General features: G+C 41.7%; 1 protein-coding gene across 3 annotated transcripts in view; it reads right to left on the bottom strand.

Annotated features, from left to right (window-relative positions):
* RPTOR (regulatory associated protein of MTOR complex 1) overlaps positions 1-27,642 on the bottom strand; it is a 525,720-nt gene that overhangs the window by 430,555 nt on the left and 67,523 nt on the right. For all 3 annotated transcript variants that reach the window (XM_054976818.1, XM_054976816.1, XM_054976815.1), the window contains exon 3: positions 24,617-24,699. In XM_054976818.1, coding sequence (XP_054832793.1) covers positions 24,617-24,699 — 83 coding nt within the window. The remainder of the gene's footprint in view (positions 1-24,616; positions 24,700-27,642) is intronic.

Here is a 27,642-nt window from a genome sequence, read left to right on the forward strand (position 1 = left end):
CGGGCCCCCATACCCAGGAGGGTATAGGAACCTGGCAACCCTACCTCCTACTCATCGCGGTATATCCAGCCGCATATGGACCTATTGCTTCAGCACCCTCCATTTCCACGGCTTGTTGATTTGCAGGTGCATTGTTACACACTCCTTAGTAGATTAACCTCTCTCATATTCCATAATAATTGTTTATGCAATACAGATATAAGGTTAAACTTGGTATAAAGTGCCATTTAAAATTAAAAAACATGTCACATTTGTCTTTACTTTCCGAATCCTCAGTATCCAATCAGAGTTAATAAGCAATATCAAAATGTCAGCCTTGCAGGATCCCAGGATACTGTTGCAAAAGATTATTTTAACCAATGCAGAACACTCTCCTTCCCCCCCAAATACAATCTTGTCATGTGTGTGTGTGTTATGTGCCATCAAGTCGCCTCCGACCTATGGTGATCCTATGAAGGAAAGACCTCCAAAATGTCCTATCATTAACAGACTTGCTCAGATCTTGCAAACTGGAGGACATATTAAGTCAGGCCATCTCATTTTAGGTCTTCCTCTTTTCCTGCTGCCTTCTACTTTTCTTAGCATTATTGTCTTTTCCAGTGAGTCTCGTATTCTCATGTGAACAAAGTTTGGTAGCCTAATTTTTGTCATTTTAGCTTCTAGTAACAATATGATTGACATTACTGGCGTTTTCTCACTTACAGAGCAAGCTCTGTTAAGACCACTGTTAAGGCCCTCAAGTGGCGGACCAATTCTTCCTATTGTATATTACCTTTCATACAAAAGAACTCTCGGCTTTCTTTGCTGGAGTTTCCTGTAGAGCACAATATGTTGCAGTTACCTGCTGCTCATTTGTTCCTTTCTACACAGCCAGTCTGGGACACTCCAACAGTGTCCCATCAGAATAATAAAGTAATGAACTACGAAGCACAACACAATACCTACAATAAGCAAAACTAACAGCATCCATTCCAGCACAGTCACTTCAAAGGCAGAAAGCCCTCTTAGATTAGTTCCCAGTCAGCAATTCTAAAGCAGATTCAGTTAGGGCTGCATCAAATATTACAAATTTCCTACACCAAAGATGCTCTTAATGTAGAAAAATATATTCATACACCAGAAAATGGTTCAGAGAGATGCACTGGAATGGAATAGGGACTATAGAGTATAGTACTATTTACTGTCTGTTGCTGTAAGCAGGGCTTTTTTTCAGCAGGAACGTGGTGGAACAGAGTTCTGGAACCTCTTGAAAATGGTCACATGGCTGGTGGCCCCGCCCCCTGATCTCCAGACAGGGGGGAGTTGAGATTGCCGCTGAGCGGCACGGAGGGCAATCTCAACTCCCCTCTGTGTGGAGATCAGGGGGCGGGGCCACCAGCCATGTGACCATTTTCTCCAAGGGCAACCCACTGAGTTCCACCACCTCTTTCCCCAGAAAAAAAGCCCTGGCTGTAAGTATGCTTCTACCGGATAATTCTGCATCATGTAATACGTCAGCTTATGTTTGGTTTCCAGCATTGTGTTCAGAAATCTCTATCAGATTTCTGCTTGTTCTCAAATGTCTGCAATCCTTACTCTAGTCTGTTCTCTAACGAATGTGTACGGAATGCCCCAGCCATTTACTGCATTAACCTATACTGTGCAATCTGCCTTCAGTCTCAGTGACAAAGGTGGGCTAAAAATAGCATAAATAAGTAAATAAATAAAAACGCTCAACATGTATCATCGAACATCATGCATGCAGTTTTCATGCTTATTCCTACAAGGGAATATTTTCTTGTTAGGAAATGGCTAGTATGATATAGTGGTTGGAGCACTGGACTAAAAGCTAGGAGACCGATATTTAAATTTCCACTCTGCCACATACACTTACTAGGTGACCTGGAGCCGGCCTAACGTACTCACAGGATGGTTGTGAGGATAAAATGGAAGAGGTGAGAACATTGGGGAGACCCGAGATAGCTAAATAATAAAATCATAATGAGTTAAGAGAAACTTGACACCGTATTGATCATTAAACAAATCTCTGATCCTTTAGACACATGATGCAGCCTTTGCCACATAGCAATACAAAAATGCACACGTGGCGAACTTCTCTATTAAGAAAAATGCTTTGTGATTCCTTAATAAATGTATAGAGCAACCCACCACTCAAAGACAAAAATACAAAACCTATTCATATAGAGAGCCCCCAAGCACACATTGCAGTTGCTAGAACTTGGTCACCAACAAATTAAAAGAAGTTTAACCACAAATTTTGTACCGGTTTTTAAACCAATCAACCAATTAACCAATCAAAATGAATATTACATCATTTCAATACAGGCTATGGTTTCAGGATATTTAATTAAGGTAATGTTTTCTGTTGACTAAATAACAGACACACACAATTTGTTCTTTGGCAAACCATCTCAACCACATCCCGACTTCAACAATTTACACATATTGTTTATAAAACTGCTATCCCAAAAGAACATCATCTATTAAAATGCAATTAAAACCCCACATTTAAAGGCTACAATGATGAATGAACTAAGTTACGAGTTGCACCAATTAGTCTACAAATGATTTCAGACTTGGATGCCAATAGAAAAAGAAAAAAAGGAAATATTCCAGTACTGAAAAGCTTCGCATGGAACAGAAGGTAGTTTCAGGTGGGTAGTTGTGTTGGTCTGTAGCAGAAGAGCAAGATTTGGGTTCAATAGCAAGGTACTGCTGGACCAAATCTTGCTTTTGAAACAGAAGGGTTTACTAGAATTGATGATGGGGGGAGAGACTGATGTAGGAAGCTGAAAACCAAATCACATCATTTTGATTAACACTGTAAAAAAGTTAACACATATATACTTACACATATATTTAAATATTTATACTCCAAGCTAAATGTGTGTGTGTGTTGTGTGTATTTCATTGTATTTCACAGTACCAGAACAACTAGGGCCCCCAAAACCAACTTTTTACTAGAGATGGGCACGAAATGGGGAAAAAACAAAACAAGCGTTTTGTGTTTTACAGCATTCCACGAATCACGAACTTTCATGAAATTGTCCTGTTTCGCAAAGCAATTTGTTAGTTTCGTGATTTATCAGGGCACTTCAATGGCCCCCTTCATACCCAGAGATACCAAACTCGCAGGGAGACTTCAGCAAGCTCTCCTCCACCCACCCTCACTCAACAAGCTAGCAAGAACAAATGCTCTAAATAAGAATATAAGCAAAGAAAATTAAAGAAAAAAAGTTAGGCCTCAGTCAAGCTAGGCCCCAGAGCCAGGCAATGCCCTGAGACTGGGGTTGGGGTGGGGGGAAGAAAGAAGGCACCCTCACCCAATGACCGTCACAGCAAGGCCAAGAGCTGAAAATAAGGAAGAGGCTTTTCAGGCTCTTTTAAGGCAGAAACAAATCTAGCCAAAAGCTCCCAATTCCACTCTCTCACTCCAAATCCCAGCAACAGGTCCTCCCTCTCCCTCTGTCTACTTGAACTGAAAAGCATGAGGCAGAGAGCTGTGCCTTATATAAGAAATGCTCACATAGAGCAGAACAGGTCTCTGGGTGGCAGACAGACCTGCCTAACAGGGTTTGGAGGGATGAGATTGGTGTTCCCATGGCTACAGAAGGCCCATCTCCTCACTTGCCTAGGGATTAACCCCCCTGCTCCTTGCTGTATAGGGCAGAATGGAAGCTCTCCAGTTGGCAGGGAGAGCTGCCTATCAAGGTTATGTGGGCTAAGATTGAGGGTTCCAATGGCAACAAAAGATCTGCAGACATTCCAGGCCTACGTTGCCTAGGGAATCAATGGATCAACGCCAGCCTGTCTGACATCACGAATCATTCACGAATTGAACAAATTAGCCCCAAAAGTCGTGAATTTCATGAAAACTGCAGCCCCACAAAACATGTTTCGCAAAACACGAATAGGCCCAACTTGTTATGAAATTTGATTTGTATTTCGATTCATGCCCATCTACTTTTTACCCGGGATGCTTTTTGCCTATTTGTTTGTTTACAGAAGGTGTAAGTTGTAACTGGATGTACTTAGTGGGTTGCTGCTTACTGCTGTACAAGTCGCAATGTCCTGAGAGGGAAAGATTCTAGAGCCACTTTTCCTTCTATTCTGCCAATAAAAGTACAATCAAAGTAGGAAATGCATCCCAAATGTATTCCAGGGTTTTAAAGCAATGTAATTTCTTCTTCCTTGGTAACGCAGAAGCTTTCTTGTGGTTTGATGCTCAGACTGACACATGGAGCAGAGAACTGTTCCTTCTAAAGACAAGCAATTGGGTCTAGGAAGCTCCTCCCCACTATAACCCAAATGCCGCTGGGGGAGGGGGAGTGGGAAGTGAGCTTTGACTCATGAAAGCTTATACCCCGGAAAATTGTGTTGGTCTTTTAAGATGCTACTGGGCTTGAATTTTGTTCTATGTAAATAAAGTTGCCTTACATGGAGTGTTGATTATGCCCTATTTTTTCACTTATTTGTTAGAAGACAACAAATAAGCATTTCTATCAACATAACCATGATTTTCTCCAAATGCCCCTCCTACTGCAGACCTCATATCACATACAGTATAATTCTTGGGGTGCAGCATTTTGGCTGCAGGGGACTCTAACAGGAATAAGAGACATGAAAGTTCCATTCCATAAATAGCTCCACAACATCATAACAATACAATCAAATTACATATTATTCATTCAGTGAACAAAAATATATAACGAACTATGAAAGTGGAAATATCATTCAAATAATTCATGGAGTATTTCCTATTCCGGTTATTAACAAACAAGGAGCAATTAAGTGCCAGCAAACTTCCTCTGATGATCCCCTTGCAGTTGAATAAAGTGTGTAATTTCAACCTACATTGGCTGTATTCCAAACCTTTTGTAGTCATTCAGTTGAAATGGGAATTTTGCTGAGGTTCCAATATTTGCAATGGACGTTAAATTTAATAACACTATTTAAGACTGCTACCCTCTGCACAGTTAGATTGTTTAAATCCCCTTGAAGGCAATGGAACTTCAACTACTTAATTGTGAAGGGTTACAGCATCTCTTATTTAAATTAGCATCACTGGCATAGTTCAATAAAAATAATAAAGGCATCTTCAAATAACTTACATTGTTGCCCAGAGGACCTACTCATATTAGGTCTTGCCTTTATGACTTTTATGTCTAGCATTTCTTCATAATCAGTTTAAACGTTTTCCTTAGAAAGCTTGGTAAATACCGTCTGTGATGGGTGGGTTCTTTTTAACACCCTTTCCTCATACCCACAACAGCTACAGCCGATTTTTTATTCCCCAGTTGCGAGGACTGCTCAAGACCTGGACCCTGGACAAATTAGCCGATCTAAAGTAAGCCAACTGTGTAGATCCCATACAACCCCTCCTAAATGTTCCCTGCAGTCCAGGAACAGAATCCCGTCCCAACAGATAGATTAGCAAAGAGTTATGTTTAATAAATGTTTGATGGTGCATGGTCAGTACAGTTAAATGTAATTATTGAGATAGCTAGATAATTTGCTGAAGTTACCTATTGGATATGGGGACAGCAGAACTTGTTTCTGAGGTGGTTTCTATTTTCTCTCTCCCCCTTTGGACTCGGACAGTCAGCTTCTTTAACAAAATAGTAAGTATACTGTCCCTTCCATAGAAGATTAAAAGGCTTATTTTGGCTGGCCAGTATGCTGTGTTTCTTTTCACAGATGAATAGGGTCTCAGTTCCCTTAAGAATAGTTACAGTGTCATATACACTCACAAGGTTGCAGAACTCACAGGCTGCTTTCCCTGGTGAGAGAAGTGGAATGTGGGAAAGGCTTACTAAACCCTGGGATATCTGGTTCCTTCACTATTGCCTTTACTACACTGACAGAAACACCTGAACCGTGGATTCAGTCCCCACACTTCCCCAGTCCCGTTACCTTTGGACTCAGACTCGGGAAATAAGGTTCACTCCCGATCCTGCCTTGATCCTCTCACAAAAGCTGAACCTACTATCTCCCTGAAATAGACTAACTTGCCTTTCACAGGATACTTATTCCTATCCCTATTTCTATTCCTGGCTAAGCCCTATCTGTGGAGTTGGCCACCTCTCTCTCTCTCTAACTCCTTTCCTTCCCCCTCCCCACAGTGAAGATCCCCATCCTCTCATTGGATGGAGTCAGTAAGAATTTGCATACACACCCTAGGATCAGGGATTGGCAGTGACTATGGGCGGAACTGGAAACCATCCATCATGCCATCTCACAGTGTACAGTTTTCTCTCTAGAGCATGGAAGAGGGGTTCTATGTAGACCAAATATTTTAATCCATCTTCAGCAGTGAAGTCTATGCTTTAAAATTAATCATGTCTGTCTCTTAGCAGTCTGGCTTGGTTTATCATGTCTATCTCTTGGTTTATCTCTTGGTTTATCATGTCTATCTCTTAGCAGTCTGGCCACCAAACCAAGATCTGATGCTACGTAATGAACTATGGAAGGACCTTCAGGCCCACATGCAATCCCTCTTCCATACTCCTTCTCTTATACACTGGGAGCTAATAAGTTACCCACCCCCACCCTTCACTCTCTCCTCTGTGAGGCAGATTTCCCCACCAAAATTCAGCTACCCTGCTTTGACCGAGTAGCCTAAAGGAGCGGGTTAATATTTGTGGTTTTGAAAGTCTGTTTGTCCCACCTTGACATGCAGATATCATTTTGGCTTTTAGTCCAGCCCAGGAACTTGATGGGGAAAAGCAGGAGCCCTCTTCCTTTTGTGCTTATTAACGGCACTAGAGACTGTATAACATTCAAGAAGAAATAACTTTATTTAACAGGCAGGGATTGAGTAACTGTAGTCAGGGGACGGAAGTGTGGAGGTAAAATTTTATTGGTATTACAGAATACACTTTGTATAACAGGCAAAATAGTATCCTTGAAGCTTATTTTCATATATGTTTGATCCTTAACAATGAGAGATGCTTTACTTAGTAATTTAGTTACAGCAACAATGTTTCTTCAGGAAGTTTCCTATGACAGTTCATGTTTTCTGGAGTTAGTCACTTTCTTTGTGCACAACAGATCAGGGTCCTCCTCAGAGCCAAACCCCCTTTGAAACTGGGAAGGAATTAATCTTCTTCTAATCAGAAAATATAACCCCTCTTCCTTTTGGCTTGAAAGGAAGTCTCAACCCACTACCCAATCACTCTCACCCAAAACACACTCCCCGTTCTCTGGGGTCTGTGTAAAGCATACTTCAGCTTATGCTGATGCTTAGACTTTGAATTCTTAGATAAAAGTCTTCCTCAGGACAGTCATACTACTATTAAGGCAAAGGAATAGTCTTCATTCACTCTAAAGGTGAACCTATCTGACTTTTCTTGGACTCACGGACTCCAAATCCTGTCAGAAACCAACTGACTGCCTTCAGACTGGTTCTAACTGACCAATCAGAAAAGAGGGAGCAGCCTGTCACTCAAGCTCTCCATTCTAGGGAATAGTTAACCCTCCTCCTCCCAGCTTTCTGATTTTGCTGTTAAGTGGACTCTGTCACAGCAAGCTTTCAAGTTTGCTTTATTAGGCAACATGTTAAAAAACAAATGCTTCCCTATGTTATAAGCTACCCAGGGTTATGAGAGTACAGAAGACATGGAGAAGGGTGGGGGGAGTGGTCAGAGGACAGGTCCTTCATTTCCATCCCTGGTATGGGGAGAGGCTCACAGCTTCCCTGTCTTCCAGAGGCAGCTGTTTCAAAATAGGAACTATTAGCCAATCACAAACCCCAATGGCCATGCCAACTTTTCTGAAATATGTGATGGGTGTACACTGGGAACGGGGTTCAGAAGAATCACAAGTAGCATGTCAAACAGCCACATGTGGCTCCCGAGCCACTGAGTATCCATGCACTAAGCATTACTAATTACACAATAAATCATTTACTTTATTACTTTTCTGAGATTACTATTAGAGGCAGGAAGAAGCAACTCATCTTTCGGGGCTATCACCACAACCATCTACAAAGTCTGTATCAGAGATCCTGTGCTATTTTATACTCTCCATAAGCTTAGCAATGTGTTCAGTTCTCATTATTAATATTTAGGTCTTTCCTAACTAAACAGCACATATATTTACTTTCCATCTGCTGAAGAAAAAACATTTTAATCAATAAGCATGTATGCATGTTCTGTTTATTTAAGTGGGTCACCATACCAAGTAAATTTGGATTTGTGGATCACCATACCAAAAAGGCTGGGAAACACTACGGTAAACCAATACACAGTATTACCATGAATGATGGCAGCAAAGTATATGAGGCATGTTCAGGGTGTTACACACAATTTATAAATGGTATGGATTAATGTATTTTAGGAGATGTCTTTTCTAGCAACCTCGCCATCCAGATGGAGCCCTGCTTTGTAGTTCCTGATTCACACTAGAACATCTGCAGAAATCTTGCAAAATATAAGCATCCACGCTTAAAATAAAACGGACATACACTCATTGGCAGGGACATCAAGTTGCTCAGACAGTTTCACAAAACAGAAAATCTGAAGTTTCGTACACGAACTCCAAAGCACTCCAAATTACCAAGAGTGTTTGAAAATGGAGCACATAACTTCCTCAAAACCAGGGTGAATTAATGTCAGTAATTTAAATTGCTGATATAAATCATAGTTTAAAGCACCAAGGAAAAAAGGCCATCATATTTTCCATGTACTCATTCACGAATTTCTTGGTTTTTCTAATTGGTTGCTATAACAATTATCTGACCATATCAAAAGCCTTAAAAGATTTGCATGGTTGAAAAATGATGTCACAGTAGGAGCTGTGGGGCCAAGTGAGAAAACTGCCGCTGCTCCCCAAAAGAAGCCTCACCATGGAAGGTGACTCAGAGGGGCTTCTCAGGACACTCCAACACAAAAGCTTAATGGAGGCAGCCCCCCACTATGGAAAGCAGCATTGTACAAGATTTCCCTGTATACTCGCACCACCATTTGAAACAGCTGCTATATGAGTGTTGAAACCTATTTAATAAGTCTGGCAGCCCAAGTCACTGTTTATTAAAAGAAGCTGCATCGATCTCCTAGGAGGCTCTGCCCTTTTACCAAGGGTCATTTCGTAGAAAAAGAGCTGCAGAAACTCATTAGCATACCTTATTAGCATATGCCACGCCCCTTGCCGGCACCAGAAGTGTGTCATTAGTATAAATGATTTGCATATGCCAAACCTATCCTGGCTGTTTTGGACCCAATCCTGGCCATTCAGGGCCGAAATTGGGCCCAAAATGGCAGAAAGGGGCTGAAAATGGCCAAAAAGGGGCCCAAAACGGTCAGGATCGGGCCACTGCTGAGTGGGAGAGTGATCCACCACCCGTCAGAGGCCCAATCCAGGCCGTTTCGGCCCCAATCCAGGCTGAAACAGGCTCAAAATGGCCAAGAGTCAGGTGGATGGGGCCACCTGACATGTGACCTCTTTGGGGAACTGCCAGAACTGCGGTCCTGTGTGTTCCCCCTTGAAATGAGCCCTGCCTTTTACCATTCTAAATGCTCATGTTCACCAACTGCAGCTCTTTCAATGCCTTCACATTAGCAAATCAAAGCCAAATAAAAATAATCTTGATTCTTAGGATCCACAAGAAATTTCATCGTTACTGCTTGATTTTAAAAACTGTTCAGGCTAAGTTGACAAAAAGAAAGTTTAACAATTAGCAATACAAACATGAAATGCTTGATAATACTTGTAGACTTTAAAGGAACAGATGAGAAACTCTAAAAATCACACCAAAAAATGAGGAGCGAATTTTAAAAAAGTTCTGTTCACTGAATTTAGACACCCACCCACTCATACATATACACACTGTCACTCTGACAAACAAGAAAGAGCCAGAACCTATATTTCAAGGCTAGTTATAAAACCATGAATCAAAAAGATATTTTTATATCTTTTTATATGCTTGCTTTGCTTTTGGAGCTAAGTAATCTGTCTAATGAAGAGGACCCGCACTTTCTCCATAAGCAGAGAAAGGTTCTACCTTTGAGTATCGGTATCATTTATTCGGGGAGGGGGGGCTGCAATACCCATTGATTACAAAAAATAGAGATAAGCTGCCTACCCATTACAGTCACATATAAATCTATGTAGCACTGTCCAGCAGAGCCTTATAGACTGCTGTACTTCAACAGAGTACTGGCTGAGGTACTAGGTTAACATTAACTGTACTAGAGCAAGAAATCTAGTTGGTCTTTAACAACAACAACAACAACAACACTAATATGCTGCTATTCTAGACAGATTAGTGCCCCATCCAGAGCGGTGAACAAGTTAGTGTTATTATTATCCCCACAATACTACTGAGAGGAGGGGCTTACCCTACTGAGCTCATGGCAGTAGTGGGATTCGAATCATGAAATAATGGTATTGGAATGTGGAGAACCATTTTAAATTAGCTTTCTCAGCTTATATTCAAGAAGGGGAACAGCAATCACAATGGCCTTTAGAAAAAGATCCCAGGGAGAGGAGGAAACGGAGAAGAGAGGTCAATTCTTCCAGGACCAAAATAAGATTAGTTAGAATGTCCAGTTTGTTGCTCAAAACTTGTAATAGATAGGAAGGGAAGGGAAGGGAAGGGGAAAGTGTTAAATTGAATGAGATAATTTCTGGAAAATTAGGAGTTAAAAGAATTAAATGGTTAAAAAAAATCCAATCATCAACCAAAAGGGGAAAAAATCTAATTCCATGCAAATTTAATGAGCATATGCTGCAAAGTATTTCACACCAGATTCTAAATTATGTAAACTGTGTGCCATCTAGCCTGCAATTTTGCCTTTAGCTACACGACCCTGCTTGCAGTTTGTCACAAATACATAAACAATATGAACTAGGCAAAAGCTCACAGTCTGGGGAAAAAGAAAGCCAGAGGGTGACCATTACAGCTTGAGACAGGGGTGATATTTGGCTCTCTGAACAGAATCTGTCAACGACTGTGGGAAGATCTATTACAGGGTAGCTTCTGTTTTAATGCTCCATGCTAAAACTGCCAAAATACAAAGGACAGAATTAATGTATTTGGATGAAGGCACTGTAACCCAGTTCCAAGGCTCCAACCAATCGACTGCAGCGAACACTGGTGTCCTCTCAAAACAGGATACTGGGAAAAAAACATTGGTATGTAAAGTACCAGGCAGCCTGAAGCGTCCTCTGCAGCAGTTTCTCCGCTACAAGAGAAACTAGTATTAAAAATAAGTCTAGATGACCAATAGATGTTTTCAAAGTGTCCTCTTGTATTGCATTAGAGTTTATAGAAAGGGGATATAGGAAGCAAAAGAGACCTTTTTGTGTATTTGTGAACAATATCTGCTGCAGTGTTTGGAAAGGTTGCTATACGCCCGTTTTCAGTACACCAAGAGGCAAGCGGTACCCTCTCTAACAGAGTGTTTTACAAGGCCTGATCCAAGGTTGGTGAGCTCCATTCCTACTGGAATAAATTGGTACAACCATTTTAATTAAGATTACACGGTTTAACCCCACCCCCAACCTTGACATGCTGATAGCAACTTTAAGATTTAGAGGTGAGCCCCTGTTCGTAATTTCTTCCCACAGAGGTAGGAATGGTTAAGAACTGTTAAAGGAGGCAGGGCCTTTTTTCACAGTGCTTCAAAATTCTACAGCATGGTGTTTACCAGTGTATAGGCTTAGTTTCTACTATTTCTATTTAGAAAAAAAGATTAAGACTAGAGGCAGGCACGAACCAGGAAAATGACGGTTCGTTGCAGCTCGTGGTTCGTTGTGTTTCACAAACCACGAACTGCCATGAACTTGGCCAGTTCATTTGGTTTATCTGTTCGTCACTTTCACGGCTGCAGAAGGTCTTGAAGAAAGCCCATCCCTCCTGTTGCCTAGGTAACAGATTGATCAGCACCAGGCTGTCTGCAGTGACGAACTGAAAAATGAACCATACGAACTGCTCTAAAAATCATAGCAGTTCAACATGGTTCATCAGAAATGAGCTCCAACGAACCGCCAATTCGCGAACCAAAAAACAGCCAGGTTTTTGATGAACTTTGGTTCATATTTTGGTTTATGCCCATCTCTAATTAAGACTTCTTTGTTCCAATAAAAGTTTTAACCGTATAGTAAATCTGTTCTATTTTAGAACTTTCAAAAATGACTGCAGCAGGTGTTACTGGAATCTCTCCCTCACCGCCCTTTACGATGTTTATTGCATATTTTATTGTTTCATTAATACTCTGTGTTGATTGAGTTGAAGTGGGATAAATAACAATGGCACTCTGTCATCTGGTTTCTGCAGGTTCAAGATTTCTTAAGTAGAAGCAAAAGCCACCTCCGCTTCCTGACAGCATCAGGCTGCATAACACTAGGACAACATTCAGCCAGTATACAACACACCAATGGAAGATGGCTTAAAATAAGCCTAGCTTTAGACAGCGACTGGGAGCCAGCGTTGCAATTCAATGAGGCAAGACAGGCTGGATACAGTCCCTCTTAAGGCTGCCACGGGAACTAACAGCTCATTATGATAATTCTTTTTTGAGTATCCTAGAAAAAATTTTAAAAACCAAGGACAACTCATTGGTAACTTAATATAAAACATTAAAACACACATGCCCAGACTTATCCTCACAGGAGGGAATACATCTGGGGTTTCACTTCGTAGGAGTTGAGTTATTCAAGAAAGAGAAGCTAGAGGGATAGTTATGTGTGGCTTCCCTTTGAAATTCTAGGTTCAAACAGCAGCGATTAGGACTGAGGCAGCATACAGCAACATTTGGATACCCAACACTGCAGTCAGTTTGGTTCATAGAAGTACAATTTAATATCGACGCAGCCTAGACTAACAGCATATGTTGCTATCATTCTAGGGCATACATTTCCGTGCCATATGGGCTTTTTAAAAATGCAGTATTGTAATAATCCCCACCCCAACAGCAGAACTCTGTTCCCAAGATAAAATCCTCGTTGTACACCCGCGATTTAGTAATCCTCCGCTCTTTCCTCCCGATAAAAATTTCATTTGAGCCTTGCAATGAAATGACTGCTTTATTTAACTGCACTGTCCTGCAGATGAAACTACAAGATGAAAATTTTTCCTCTCCTGCAGCAGAGAAATTTATAGCACTACACAACAACAAGGGAAAGTCTTAAATTTAATCAAAAGAAATACTTAAAGCAGAGGCAAGCAGATAAATTACACGGTAAGGGGCTCAATAATACTTGGCATAGGAAGGTATGTCAGGCAATAAAGGATCAGAGCTGTTTTTGGAAACTAAAAGAATGCTCATTGTGTTTAGGACTCTAAAGATTTTGTCTTCTGATCTTTGAGTTTCATTTCAATCACTATTTACCTAGACAGATATCTCAACCGATGAATTTACTGAATGAATCTTGTAAGTTAAGCCTGATAAGAAAAACTGTGATAGACAAAGAAATCTCGTAATGCCTTATCTTATTGGATAATCCTTCTAACATAGGCCATTTTCCAGTAGTCAATACTTGTCATGCATTCATGATAAACTATTTCTATATTCCCTGCCCTACACTGTCTGTTTCAGTGACCAGGCATCAGGTTCTCTCTTAGCTCTTTCACAAGTCATCTTCTTTTCCAAACTAAAGGTGGGGGAGAGAGAAAGAGAACAAAGACAAAAGTAGATCTATTAGTATTTACAGCAAAGGTCTAGGAAATTCAATCATTCCCCTAATGTTTTATTGCAGATAGCCCAGCAACTTCTCTTTATTACTGCAGAAAAACTCAAAAGCTACCTGAGTGCAATAAACTAGTACGTGTTCAGCTTTGCCGTGTTTCAAAGGGCAGTGATTTACGGCTACGAACCAGGCACCTTGCACCGCAACATCTGAGCTCAGTAATTGCCTCGTGTTTTGTGCAAACTATACAAGGCAGCGTGACGTCTGCCCACACACAGAGTACCTGCTGCTACCAGAAGCCTCCTCTCTCACCCCCTTCTCCCAATTCCGCAGATTCTGTTATTAAACAGCAGAGAGATTCGTTTGTTTTCGTTCTGCCCTGAGGTTTTACTATACGTTAGGTTCCACATGCTGTGTTAAAGCCTCATGTCAGGCAGCCAATCGGCTGTGTTCCAGAGGATTCATTATTCTCGTTACTGCTGAAAACAGAAGGGCTCTGCAATGGCACGTAGCCTGGATACTAGAAACGGCATGACTCATCAATAAGTATAATAATGTGCTATCATTGCAATTTTGCTCATAAAATCCACCATGGTCTTTCATGCTTGTTCAGATGTTATCACAAAGGGAATCAATGGTGTTTACAGGTATCACATTTTTTAGCTGCATATCCTCAAGTATGCTAGCAGGTACTCCCCGGGCTGCTTCATGTGTACAGAAATAACATGAATGGAAGGAGAGGATGACAGCAGAAGTTCATATTTTTAAAAAATACTTTCCATTATCTTTTCAAACAGAAAACGCCAATGATATTCCATGTCGGCAATTCATTTTAAAGTAAGGAATGTAATGTCAGTACATGATCTCACAAGAAGTTTGTGTCTCGACCCTTGAATTCACATTATTACGAAGTACAAGACATCTTGAGAAAGGTGCAGACTTACTCAGATGGGATGTTTTTAAATCTTCAAGCAGTTTTTCCAAAACAAATAAGGCAGTTGCCACAATGGGTTCCCCCGCCCCTGCTTTTTGGAAAGGAGGAGGTGAATAGGTAAGACAGAGATCATTGAAACAAAATGTGATTACATTTTAGAAAATCAAAATTCAGTAAAATAGAAATAACCCCCTTTCCAAAACCAAATTTTACAACCCCAAGTACAGCTGTCACATAATGGTTAAAGTGGTTGGGCTGCAAATCAGCAGTCTGTTGGTTTGACTCTCTCTACTGCTCTGAGCTCAGTAGGTGGACTTGGGAAAAGCCACTCCTCTCAGCCCCAGCTCCCCAGCTGTACTGCAGAGATAATAGTAATACTGGCATTTTCACCATTCTGAATGTGGCACAAATATGTCTACAAGAGCACTATATAAGTGCATTAATTATTTGAAAAACTCAGAAAGCAATTACTGGTTGAAAGAAAGACATGCCAATGAGAAAAATGCACTAAGACTGAAGAGAAAATCATGGCACAACTTTTTGGGTAGTGGCAGAAAGTGCCCCATCAGCAATTGGGGGTGGGGCAATAACACTACGTAATCCTCAAATGGACGGGGAAAGCACAGCCTAACTTCTAAAAGTGGCAATGAAGCAGCAGCTGTCATCATGGGGACATAAGCCTTTTTATATTAAGCTGGCCTGTGAGTCACCTTTTCTGATCCAGCCCTGGGAACGCCGGAAAGGAAAGGGAAATAAACAATTTACTCTAACCGTTTTCTCTAACTGACATCCTGGGAGACAAGGGCTGATTCCACACACGTTGGATAATGCACTTTCAATGCACTTTATCAATCGTTTGAGGTGGATTTTTTGTTCCACACACAAAAAAATCAGTTCCAAATGATCTATAAAGAGGATTGGAAGTGCAGTATCCAACATGTGCGGAATCACTCAAGGAAAGCATCACAAGGGTGCTGTTTGGGAGAGACTGGTTTCAAGGGAGGGAACTCTCCCCACCTCACCCCACCCCCTTTGGTAAAGGAGAATACAAAATGGCTCAGCAGTCTTGTGTGTGTGTAGGCCAGGGGACAGAGAATGGATGGTCCTAACGGATGGACCTGCCTACACCTTCCCAAACTCTGGACATCTCAGTTACTATTTGGGAACCCAAAAAGGACAGTTAGCTCTTAGGCTTTGAGAGTTTGTTTTTTCGTTCTCTTATTAGCTGTAGCTTTGTGCACTGCTTCTTCCAGATATATTCTTCTGCTCTGTATATTTTTATAGTTTTCTGTAGTACAATAAAGATTTTTCTTTGGTTAAGACGATCTATGTCGCGCTTCAGCCACAAGCCTTCAGTTCAGCTACTAGCTAGAACTCTGCACATGCTCAGAGGCTCACCAGCTTTCCCAACAGCTGGTCAAGCCTGCTTCAGTTGGGATGGGCTCTACTAGGGGAACTTCGGACTGGGAGTGAGTGAGAAACCCTCCTCCAGATCATAACAGCAGCCAACAGGAAAAAGATACGCAGTAAACAATGCGATGGGAGATTTCAGAGAATGTTTTGGCCCCCTTCTAAATAGGTGAACATTCAATGTAGCGCAAGTGTAGACTTACTGAGCACTCCACTTAGGAACTCCCAACAGAAAAACATCTTATAAGTTTTGCCCATTGATTCTACACCAAAATTTTGTCAATAAAAACACTCAATTTCCTGTGGCTTCTTTATATTTTGAGTTTTATTTTAACAAAACACCTAGCCAGTCAGCAGAACATCAGAGAAACGATGTCTTTTTTAGTGTTAACATTCATTAGACTTGCTCTAGATAAATTAATCTCATTTGTCTCTTTTTTCCACTCTCTTTTCCCAGCTTAACTGCTAAACCTTTTTAAAAACTCATGTACATTCACTATCACAGCCGTTTTCAAACTTTAGCAACTCAGTCAGGACCCCCATTTTGATTTTAAAATTTTCATGCCTTCCCTTCTCCATTCAGCAGAACCAAGCAGGAGCCAAATGCCAGTCCAAAGTGCCAGACACATTCTGTCCTCTGTGAAAACCACACCGAATACCCTTTGAAGCAAGTTTAAGTAAGGGTTGGTATTGTTTGTACGTGCCCTAAAATACCAAGTCTCAGATGATGGCCAATATAGGGCCACAACTCAAAAGACCCCGACCGAACTTTTATTCAATGCCAACACTTCATTGGAAGGGAATTTGTGCCAGAGCTCAGCTGAACGGAGAAGTAACAGATGAGGGGAAACTTTCACACAAAACCTAAACTTCTGGGTTTCAACTAAAAACCCTTATTGGCATCTCAATCTCTCCCTCTGCACGGAAGAACAGAGTAAAACCCATTCTGCTTTACAGCAGAAATTTATTTATTTATTTATTAGATTAGATTAGATTTTTAGTCTGCCCTCCCCGCCAGGTGGGCTCAGGGCGGAATACAACATTTCAAATAACTATGACAACTGCATTGGGAATATGCCACCTGGTGCCATTCAGACCATTAGAGTTCCTATGGCTGAACTATCAATTCCCAGCAACCAATCAGCACATTTTCTGGCCAGTGATCCAGAAGCCACGTGACTGACTGCAGGTGGGGGTGACTCTACATGGTGGTGGAGAGTGCCCTCAAGTCATAGTTGACTTCTGGTGACCCCTGGTGGAGTTTCCAAGGCAAGAGACTAACAGAGGTGGTGTGCCATTGCCTGCCTCTGCAACCCTGGTCTTTGTTGGAGGTCCCCCATCCAATTACTAACCAAGGCCGACCCTGCTTAGCTTCTGAGATGTGACGAGATCAGGCTCACCTCCTTCCCTTTAAAGCGGGAAGAACCTGTTTTGTCCTCCTCCCTCAAAGAAGAGAGCCCCTGTGCCTAGAGCCATAAAATGGAAAGTGCTCCTTTACATTTTAGCATTAAAGGGGCCCATCCTTTGTAAGGACAAAGGATGGGCCCCTTTAATGCTAAAATGTAACCCCCTGAAGTACCATTTCAGACCCCAGACCACAGTTTGAGAAAATTATACTACCATATTTATGTTGCTCACTATGAAAAAAATAGTGTAAATTCTTGGTGAAATATTCTTATTTTTTAAAAAAAATGCAAATTGCAAACATCTATCACTAATTTAACAGTGGCATATAATATAATCAAATACTATCACAGTATCATATAATCATCACAATATTAACCTGTCAATTTGGTTCTCAATATAACTCATTATGAAACACTATCATATTTCCCCACTTCGAATATCTTTATACCTCCAAAGTGCAGTAAGTTTTACTGTTCTAATGATTTCCCATAATTTCATCAACCAGTCCTTTTTTCCTGGACATACAGAGATTTCCAGAAACATTCATAAATAAGTTCTAGCCACAGTCACCAAATTTAGCAGTATTTCCTTATATGATTGTACCATCCCTACATAATTTAATAGGAAAACCTCAACTGTAAAGGGTAAAACTATCCTTTAAAGCATAAAACTATCCAAAACTGCAATAGTCTGATGGTCAGTTTTCCAGTACTCCTGGTCCCTTTAATATTTACATATGTTGGAAGTTACCTTTCCTACAACGGCAATTCCATCAGTTTCCAGATAGACCTTTGAAAGCCTCCATGGGGAAATGTACCACTGGTGTGTCTTGAAACTATTAACTCTTCTTTGTAAATTGACTGAAAATAGTGATTCCTTCTTAGATAATGCTGCCATACCTTTGTCCCTAACTTGTATCCCAGCACTTTGCTGAAAAATTCTTACATCTTTCATTACTTATAAGCAGGGCTTTTTTTCAGAGGGAACGTGGGGGAACGGAGTTCCGGAACCTCTTGAAAATAGTCACATGGTTGGTGGCCCCGCCCCCTGATCTCCAGACAGGGGGGAGTTGAGATGGCCGCTGAGCGGCACAGAGGGCAATCTCAACTCCCCTCTGTGTGGAGATCAGGGGGCGGGGCCACCAGCCATGTGACCATTTTCTCCAAGGGCAACCCACTGAGTTCCACCACCTCTTTTCCCGGAAAAAAAGCCCTGCTCATTTTCACATATAGGCTGCACCAATCACACAGTCCTACTTGGACTGCTGGCACGCCATCTGAAGAAGGAACCCTCGTTTCCCCACTACCACAGATGCAAGGCAGATGGTGGCAGGGTTCACAATGTTGCCCAAAGCATCTGGACCAAATCCTAGACTCATAGCTGATTAGCATGACTCCCTATAGTGTGCAAGGTAAAAGTCCATTTGTCTTCTTCCCTGATCTACCTTGACCTTAACTCAATTGCAGACTCTGTTCTGCTCGAATACATGTTTAACCTTTCCTATACTGCTAATTTACCACAATACAGTACTAAAGTAAAACTGGTTTACAGTAAAACTGGTTGAAACCAACTGCTGACCCGCAACAACTCAAGGCCAGCCCCAGGTTTTTGTGAGCCCTGCCAGGCTGCCCTCTTCACTCCTTAGCAGGCCTCCCTCTGCCTTACTGGAGATTGGGGCTCAGTTCTCATTGCAACACGGCAGCAACAGAAACAGTTCTTTTTCCTTCTCTTCTTTCTCGCTGCCTACCATACAGAACCTTGGTCTTTCCTTTGGAATTCACCCAGGAAGAGACAGAGGCCAGTCAAGTTACCGAGAAGATAGTACAGGCTGGGTTGAAGAACGGAGCAAATCCCAGATAACTCACAAGAATAAATGAGGGCTAGATAAAGAATGGTCCAAGATGCACCTCTGTGTATACATGAGCCAGCAAGCGAGGGGAACGAAGCAAGTGTGGCAATGAAGGCAAAGCTTGCCATAAGTATGGCATCAACATTTGACTACAGCAGGTAGCTGAGCTCGTGCCAATAAAGCCTGCTTCTTATGCAGGGCCTACAAAGCCCTTCTTGAAACTACTGAGGAGATCCAATGTTAACTATAATATACTGGTGTTTAATAACAATATTTGATGCCAACGAAGTAGTAGAAAAGGAAGAGACACAAATATTCTACAGGCCAATATGAGAAAAGTTCAACCTGCAAATACCTAGTAGGTTCTCCTGCTAGCCCTAGCTGCCTTTTTTTCAGAAACTTCCACAAGGAACATATGAAACTGCCAAGTCTGGATCATCTAGTCCAGTACTTATGCCGACGGCACATTCCTTAAGGCCTTAAGCAGAGACCTCTGTTGAATGTGCTGCATGAGATACCCCAGTTCAAAGCAAAGCACGCGCTCTGCCTTTCAGTTAGCATTCCTTCCCAGTCTTCTTGCCAGGCCTTAACACTCCACTTCGGAAGCAGCACACACTTGCTCTAAATTTCCCCACTGCCAGTTTTGTTCAATCCAGATATTAATATTTCTGATTACTATTTGAAGAAAGATTTATTTTATTGCAGTTTCATTATCCTCGAACCAAACATCTACCTTCTTCGCTCTCAGCCCAAGTTAACCATATTTGCTTTGGCAACTTATTTTTATTGATTTCATAAATTATACAGGAACAAATAAATTAATGATGAAATATCCACATGTCTCTACGTAAACAATTAGGCACTGGAGCCAATGACTCTGAAGGAGATTACCTAAGGGGATGCTAAAGCCAGGGCAAGCTAGAAGCCCTCTTTGGAGAGCAAAAGAACATTAAAAAGATTTTCTAAATGCCCTAAAGCTTTCCACTGATCAAAATTTCAGAAAGAAGAGATTACTATCTGTATTTGCACGTGGTAATAAGATGGCCAGTTCAGTGTGGGAATCTACTGGCTGATATTCAATTCATGTAAAACCAAATTGAAACATACTTGTCAGAAGGTGAAAATGACAAGGGGGAAAAAGCAGCTTTGAGCGATCTGCAGAAAAGCATGCAAGACAGGCCCACGGCAAGGTCGGGGCCAGCAATCCGAAAGATACACAGCCACTGTTACGTGCAACTGGTAAAATGGCTTCATCCGTAATTAGACATAGGTCATAGATCCAGAGGAGTTAGCCGTGTTAGTCTGTAGTAGCAAAATCAAAAAGAGTCCAGTAGCACCTTTAAGACTAACCAATTTTATTATAGCATAAGCTTTCGAGAATCAAGTTCTCTTCGTCAGATGCCTGATCAAAACTGGGCAGATACAGAAGAGGAGGGGGAAAGAGAGAGAAAAAAGGGAGGGGGCATAAATCACAAGAAGGCAGAATGCAATTAGCATGGAGGCTATCAAAACATTCCTTTGCTTGGAAATGTAAACATTTCCTTTTGGTGTGCAGTCAGTTTGTAGCAGTGAAGGTATCCAATTCCTATGTAGTATAAGCCTTCGATGACCACAGCTCTCCCTGCCAGCTGCATCTGACAAAGAGAACTGTGGTCCCCGAAAGCCCACACCAGGCGTCACTGGGCTCCCCCAGATCACGCCTCTGTAAAGAGAATCTGTTACCTGTGGTAATGTGATAACCATTCATAGTCTCTATTCAGTCCCCGCTTGACAGAGTCAAATTTGCATATGAATTCCAATTCAGCAGCCTCCCGTTGGATTTTGTTTTTGAAAGGTTTCTGTTGAACCACAGCGACCTTTAAGTCTTTGGTGGAATGTCCTGGTAGATTGAAGTGTTCTCCCACTGGTTTTTGGACGTTTCCATTTCTAATGTCAGATTTGTGTCCATTTATTCTTTTGCGTAGAGGTTGGCTGGTTTGTCCAATGTACAGAGCAGAGGGACATTGTTGGCACATGAGGGCATATATCAGGTTGGAGGATGAGCAGCTGTAAGAGCCAGAGACAGTGTAGTTGATGCCATTGGGTCCTGTAATTGTATTCCCTGGGTAGATATAGGGGCAGAGCTGGCATCTGGGTCTGTTGCAGGGCTTGGTACCTGTGCTGGTGACTCTGCTGGCCGATTCATGATTGTAAGTGAGAAGTCGTTTAAGATTGGGGGGCTGTCTGTAGGCAAGGAAAGGTCTTCCACCCAGGGCTTCTGAGAGAGAGGTATCATTTTCCAGGATGGGTTGTAGCTCACTGATGATACGTTGGATCGGTTTGAGCTGGGAGCTATAGGTGACAACCAGTGGTGTTCTGTTGTTAGTTCCTTTAGGTTTGTCCTGGAGCAGACTGTTTCTGGGTACTAGTCTGGCCCTGTTAATTTGTTTCTTCACTTCATTTGGTGGGTACTGTAGTCCCAAAAATGCTTGTTGTAAATCTCTTAAGTGTGAGTCTCGGTCGAGAGCATTGGAGCAGATACGGTTGTAACGTAAGGCTTGGCTGTAGACAATAGACCGAGTGGTATGTTTAGGGGATACATGGACTCTATCCTCAGGCCCTATGCCACCAGCACACCCAGCTATTTACGGGACACCACTGACTTCCTCAGGAAAATACAATCCATTGACAACCTACCAGATGACACCATCCTAGCAACCATGGATGTGGAGGCCTTGTACACCAATATCCCACATGCAGATGGATTGCAAGCCATACGGAATATTATCCTGGACAAAACCACAGCAAACCTCGCCACTGAACTTTGTCACTTCGTGCTCACTCACAATTACTTCGAATTTGGCGACAACTTATATCTACAGGTTAATGGCACAGCCATGGGCACACGCATGGCACCACAATATGCTAACATATTCATGGCGGACTTAGAGCAACGCTTCCTCAGCTCCCATCCACTGGAACCACTACTATACTTAAGATTCCTGGATGACATCTTCATCATTTGGACCCATGGGAAGGAAGCCCTTGAGAGATTTCATCAGGACTTCAATAACTTTCACCCTACTATCAACTTAAGCCTGGACCACTCTACACAACAGGTACACTTCCTGGACACCACTGTACAACTACATAATGGACGAATAAATACCACCTTATACCGGAAACCAACAGACCGATACTCATATCTACATGCCTCCAGCTTCCACCCTAAACATACCACTCGGTCTATTGTCTACAGCCAAGCCTTACGTTACAACCGTATCTGCTCCAATGCTCTCGACCGAGACTCACACTTAAGAGATTTACAACAAGCATTTTTGGGACTACAGTACCCACCAAATGAAGTGAAGAAACAAATTAACAGGGCCAGACTAGTACCCAGAAACAGTCTGCTCCAGGACAAACCTAAAGGAACTAACAACAGAACACCACTGGTTGTCACCTATAGCTCCCAGCTCAAACCGATCCAACGTATCATCAGTGAGCTACAACCCATCCTGGAAAATGATACCTCTCTCTCAGAAGCCCTGGGTGGAAGACCTTTCCTTGCCTACAGACAGCCCCCCAATCTTAAACGACTTCTCACTTACAATCATGAATCGGCCAGCAGAGTCACCAGCACAGGTACCAAGCCCTGCAACAGACCCAGATGCCAGCTCTGCCCCTATATCTACCCAGGGAATACAATTACAGGACCCAATGGCATCAACTACACTGTCTCTGGCTCTTACAGCTGCTCATCCTCCAACCTGATATATGCCCTCATGTGCCAACAATGTCCCTCTGCTCTGTACATTGGACAAACCAGCCAACCTCTACGCAAAAGAATAAATGGACACAAATCTGACATTAGAAATGGAAACGTCCAGAAACCAGTGGGAGAACACTTCAATCTACCAGGACATTCCACCAAAGACTTAAAGGTCGCTGTGGTTCAACAGAAACCTTTCAAAAACAAAATCCAACGGGAGGCTGCTGAATTGGAATTCATATGCAAATTTGACTCTGTCAAGCGGGGACTGAATAGAGACTATGAATGGTTATCACATTACCACAGGTAACAGATTCTCTTTACAGAGGCGTGATCTGGGGGAGCCCAGTGACGCCTGGTGTGGGCTTTCGGGGACCACAGTTCTCTTTGTCAGATGCAGCTGGCAGGGAGAGCTGTGGTCATCGAAGGCTTATACTACATAGGAATTGGATACCTTCACTGCTACAAACTGACTGCACACCAAAAGGAAATGTTTACATTTCCAAGCAAAGGAATGTTTTGATAGCCTCCATGCTAATTGCATTCTGCCTTCTTGTGATTTATGCCCCCTCCCTTTTTTCTCTCTCTTTCCCCCTCCTCTTCTGTATCTGCCCAGTTTTGATCAGGCATCTGACGAAGAGAACTTGATTCTCGAAAGCTTATGCTATAATAAAATTGGTTAGTCTTAAAGGTGCTACTGGACTCTTTTTGATTAGACATAGGTCGTTTATCATGACAATATGTATGCCTTGCATGCAGTATGCCTTGCATGCAGTAGGTTGCTGCGGAAAGTACGAAAAGTGGATTTTGCTCCGAACACAAACTTTTCACATGGAGATTCACCAGAACAGTAAAAGAGAAAGACCATTTCTTCCATCCCAAAAATGCAGTCCCTTTATCCCCAGGAATATTTATTACCCAAAGAATGGTTGCATGTTATAAAACTGAGAGTGATATACTTCTGAGGCTCCAGTTTGCAAACCGTATCAGCATATGAGGTTTGCAAAACATATGTGCAAAAAATTGAATCAAGGGAATATCCACCCATAAAGGAAAACATTCATTTGATATGAACACTAGATGCAGCAATTTTTACCATGCAAGCATTTTTCCTTATTGGGCTGTAGTTTCACGAGCATGATTAAAATTGTCACAACCACGAGAGTGGTTGCTTCACACAAATGACTTTTTACATGGAAGGAAGTCAACGTGATTCCAGCTTTCAATGGCTGTAACTCCATAAATCTAACATCTGAAGCAACTCTAAGAAACAGCCATAATCAATATAATCTAAGCTAGAGAAGGCTACAGGAATGAATCAAGAAATGATTATGCATAAAGGGAAACCCTTAAGTTACAGAAATTAACAGCTCCTGCATGTACATTTGAAACTGCGCAGTAATGAAAGAAAATATAAATGCCAGCCTTAAAATGTTAAAGACAGCAAGGGTACATTTTAAATTATGTTAGTCCTATGAAAACATAGTGGCTTTTGAGCATCATGATGTCATTAAGCTACATAAAGGTACATTCTATACTTTAATATGAAACCAAGATTTTGTCATAGACTGCTAGAGGAAGTACAACTAGGGGAAAGAGAGGCTCGGAATGCCCACATAAAAATATAAATACTTACCCTTGGCTGCCAGTTTTCGTACTGCTTCTGCAAATTTGCACCAATGGTTTCCAGAGCTTTCTGTGGCCCCATTGACAAAGGATCTAAGACACATAAAAGATCCGTAAGTATTTTTCACCAGCACCTCAAGTGCACTTAAGTAGTTTCTACTACAGGGGTGTGTATTATATATATTATATAAAAATATGTATTATATATAAAATATAATATAAAATTATATTAAAATTCAAACACTCTCTCTCCATAAGTTCTTTCTACAATCCTAATGCAGTCTCTGAGACTGAAAACTAGCAAACCAGACAGCTCACATGTATTGTAAACAAATCATATGCAAGGTTGAATGGATGAACTTTTTACTTTCTTGTGTATTTATTTATGTACTATCCCCCCTTATATTCCACCTTACAGGACTTCCAAGACAGCTGAAAAACATTATTAAAATCAAAATATTAATTACAAATGTATCATTCAGAGAAAACTTACTAAATTATAAGAGTCTAAAGCAGGGAAAATGCCGTAATCTTAAATTCAGAAAGTCCTAACTGCCCAAACTAAATACGGATAAATAAAAAACAATATCACCCCTTAAAACTACATGTCATTAATATGCCATTTTCAAATGGCAGATCAATTCCAAACAGTAAAGCAATGTAACAACAGAGTCTAAATAAATACATCTTATTCTCAGAATGACCGAATATGAGGATACTTAAATCCAGAGTCTGGAGCCATGAAAAGACAAGACAGATCTTTCTACAAACCTGAAAAATGTCCCAAGTTTGCAGGAAAAAAAATCTGAAATAAAAAAATACACTGGGGGGAGGGGTTAAAACTCCCCCAAATAGAAGCAGCATCTGTAGCTTTAAGAAATGAATGCCCTCAGTGGGCGTTGCTAGGCAACCACCACAGTATTGCCCACTTTCAGGTCTGGGTTTCTGTCAGTAAAACACAGAGTAAAGGGGCTGGGCCCTCTCTAGGGCTGTTCTGGCCTTTAAGAGAGGACTCAATGGCATCAGGCCTAGCAGCAACCACTGGACAACTTGCAAACACGCAACTTGCATGATTTACACAGAACTGGGTGCTTGCTACTGTTCAATAGCAGCCACCTCATGACATCCAGTGTTGTATAGTGGTTAGAGTTTCAGACTAGGATCTAGAAGACCCAGATTTGAATCACTACCCTTGCCATGCAAGCTCACTGAGTGATCTTGAGACAGTTATACATCCTCAACCTAGCTTACCTCACAGGGTTGTTGTGAGGATAAATGGAAGTAAGGTTATACAATTAGGTATAACCATGTCACTGAAAACTGCCCCCTTAGGAAACAAAGGCCTTGTAAAAGGGAGAAAGCTGCCCTGCAGCAATGTCAGTCGCACTCAAAATCAACATGAAAGTTTGCATTACGGTAACTGGAAAGAGGGCACTTTGTTCCAACAACCAGAACACTGAGTGGGTTGAGATTAGGAAGGAACTCTCTTCTCCCCATGAAATGTCTCCCACCTTCCTCAGCTCACCCTTCTCGTACTTTCAGAACCACAGAACTAAAAGCTTCTTAAAATACGATGCCAAAGCAAAAGCGGAAGCGAACCCGATCATTCCCAAATTGCACCCTGAAACATTAAGATGAATTTGCTTTTTTGAAATGTGTGCAAAGAGCAGTTAATAAGATACAGCGCAAGTTCCCCTAGAGAAGAATTATAATCCTTGCAGGCTCTGAAATGCCACTGGGAATATTTATGTGTTTAATGTGACCTGCATGACACCATGAAGAAAAGCATGACTTTGCTGCCCACTGTTATAGCTATAGCAGCAGCTCTAGGTGAAAAGAACAAAGGAGAACATAGCAGACATTTCCCTATTTAATATACTTATAAAGAATTTTCATTTCGTAAAGTCTGCTCTGAGCCAGTCTGCACTTCAAAGATGACTTTGGACAGAACACAAATGTTAATGATATGACAAAATACCTTCTATCTAGTTATCTTCACAAGAGATAATACTTGCCCAATCAGTAACCTACACAATGAACATAATGCTTAACTAGGCCAATTTCATTCTATCTAAAAGCATTTCCCCTCCTATATGCAATAGATGCTTAATCGCTCGCTACGGCCAGCATAGTTTAGTAGGAAAACTGCAACATCTCAATCAAAACCCCAGGCTGAAATCCCTGTTCAGCCCCACACTCGGTAAACATAGGTCAGTCACTGAGTCTCAGCCTAAGCCATCTAACAGGGCTGTTACAAGGACAAAGGAGGGGAAAGCCTATATATGTCCCACCTGAGGTCTTGAAGGATATCATGCTTCCCACTTTTAATGAGGTTCAGCTGAACCTGGCAGGCTCAGTTAAGAGCCTGGGGGTTATACTGAACCCAGCATTACTGACAGAGAAGCAGGTTAATGCAGCTGCAAAAAAAATGCTGTCTTCCACCAGAAGATACCTTGACTTGGTTGATCTTGCCACTTAGATCTATGTCCCTATACACTAGACTAACTAGTGTAATTCATTCTACATAGGTCTCTCCTCAAAGTCAAGATTCCAGTCGGTGCAGAATGCTGCAACTTGAGGAACTCGGTGGAACATGCACATTTTGCAACCACTCCATTGGCTGCCCATCAATTAGTGGTTTCTGTTCGAGGCATTGGCCATTACATGGTACTGGACTTGCATATCTCTGTCCTCCTATGCTCCACCATGACAACATCATTCATTTGAGCAGGGTCTTCTGAAGTTTTCACCCTGTAAATGGGCTGTATCAACAACTGCCCAGGCACATGAGTTCTCTGTGGTGGCGCCCACCTTGTGGAATGGACTGCCTGAAGAGGTCAGAAAGGCTCCCACACTTCTGGCATTCTGCAAACCATGAAAAACAGAACTGTTCAGGAGAGCATTTTTATAAAGATGACAGGGCTATATTAGACTGGTTCAGGAGAGGTTTCAAAGGAAGAGAACGTATCTGTGGACTTCACCACTTTATATGGTGTGTGTTATGTTGCTGTATGCATTGTATTTCTACATATGTAA

Source organism: Eublepharis macularius, chromosome 4 (genome assembly GCF_028583425.1).
Source record: "Eublepharis macularius isolate TG4126 chromosome 4, MPM_Emac_v1.0, whole genome shotgun sequence".
Lineage (NCBI taxonomy): Eukaryota > Metazoa > Chordata > Lepidosauria > Squamata > Eublepharidae > Eublepharis > Eublepharis macularius.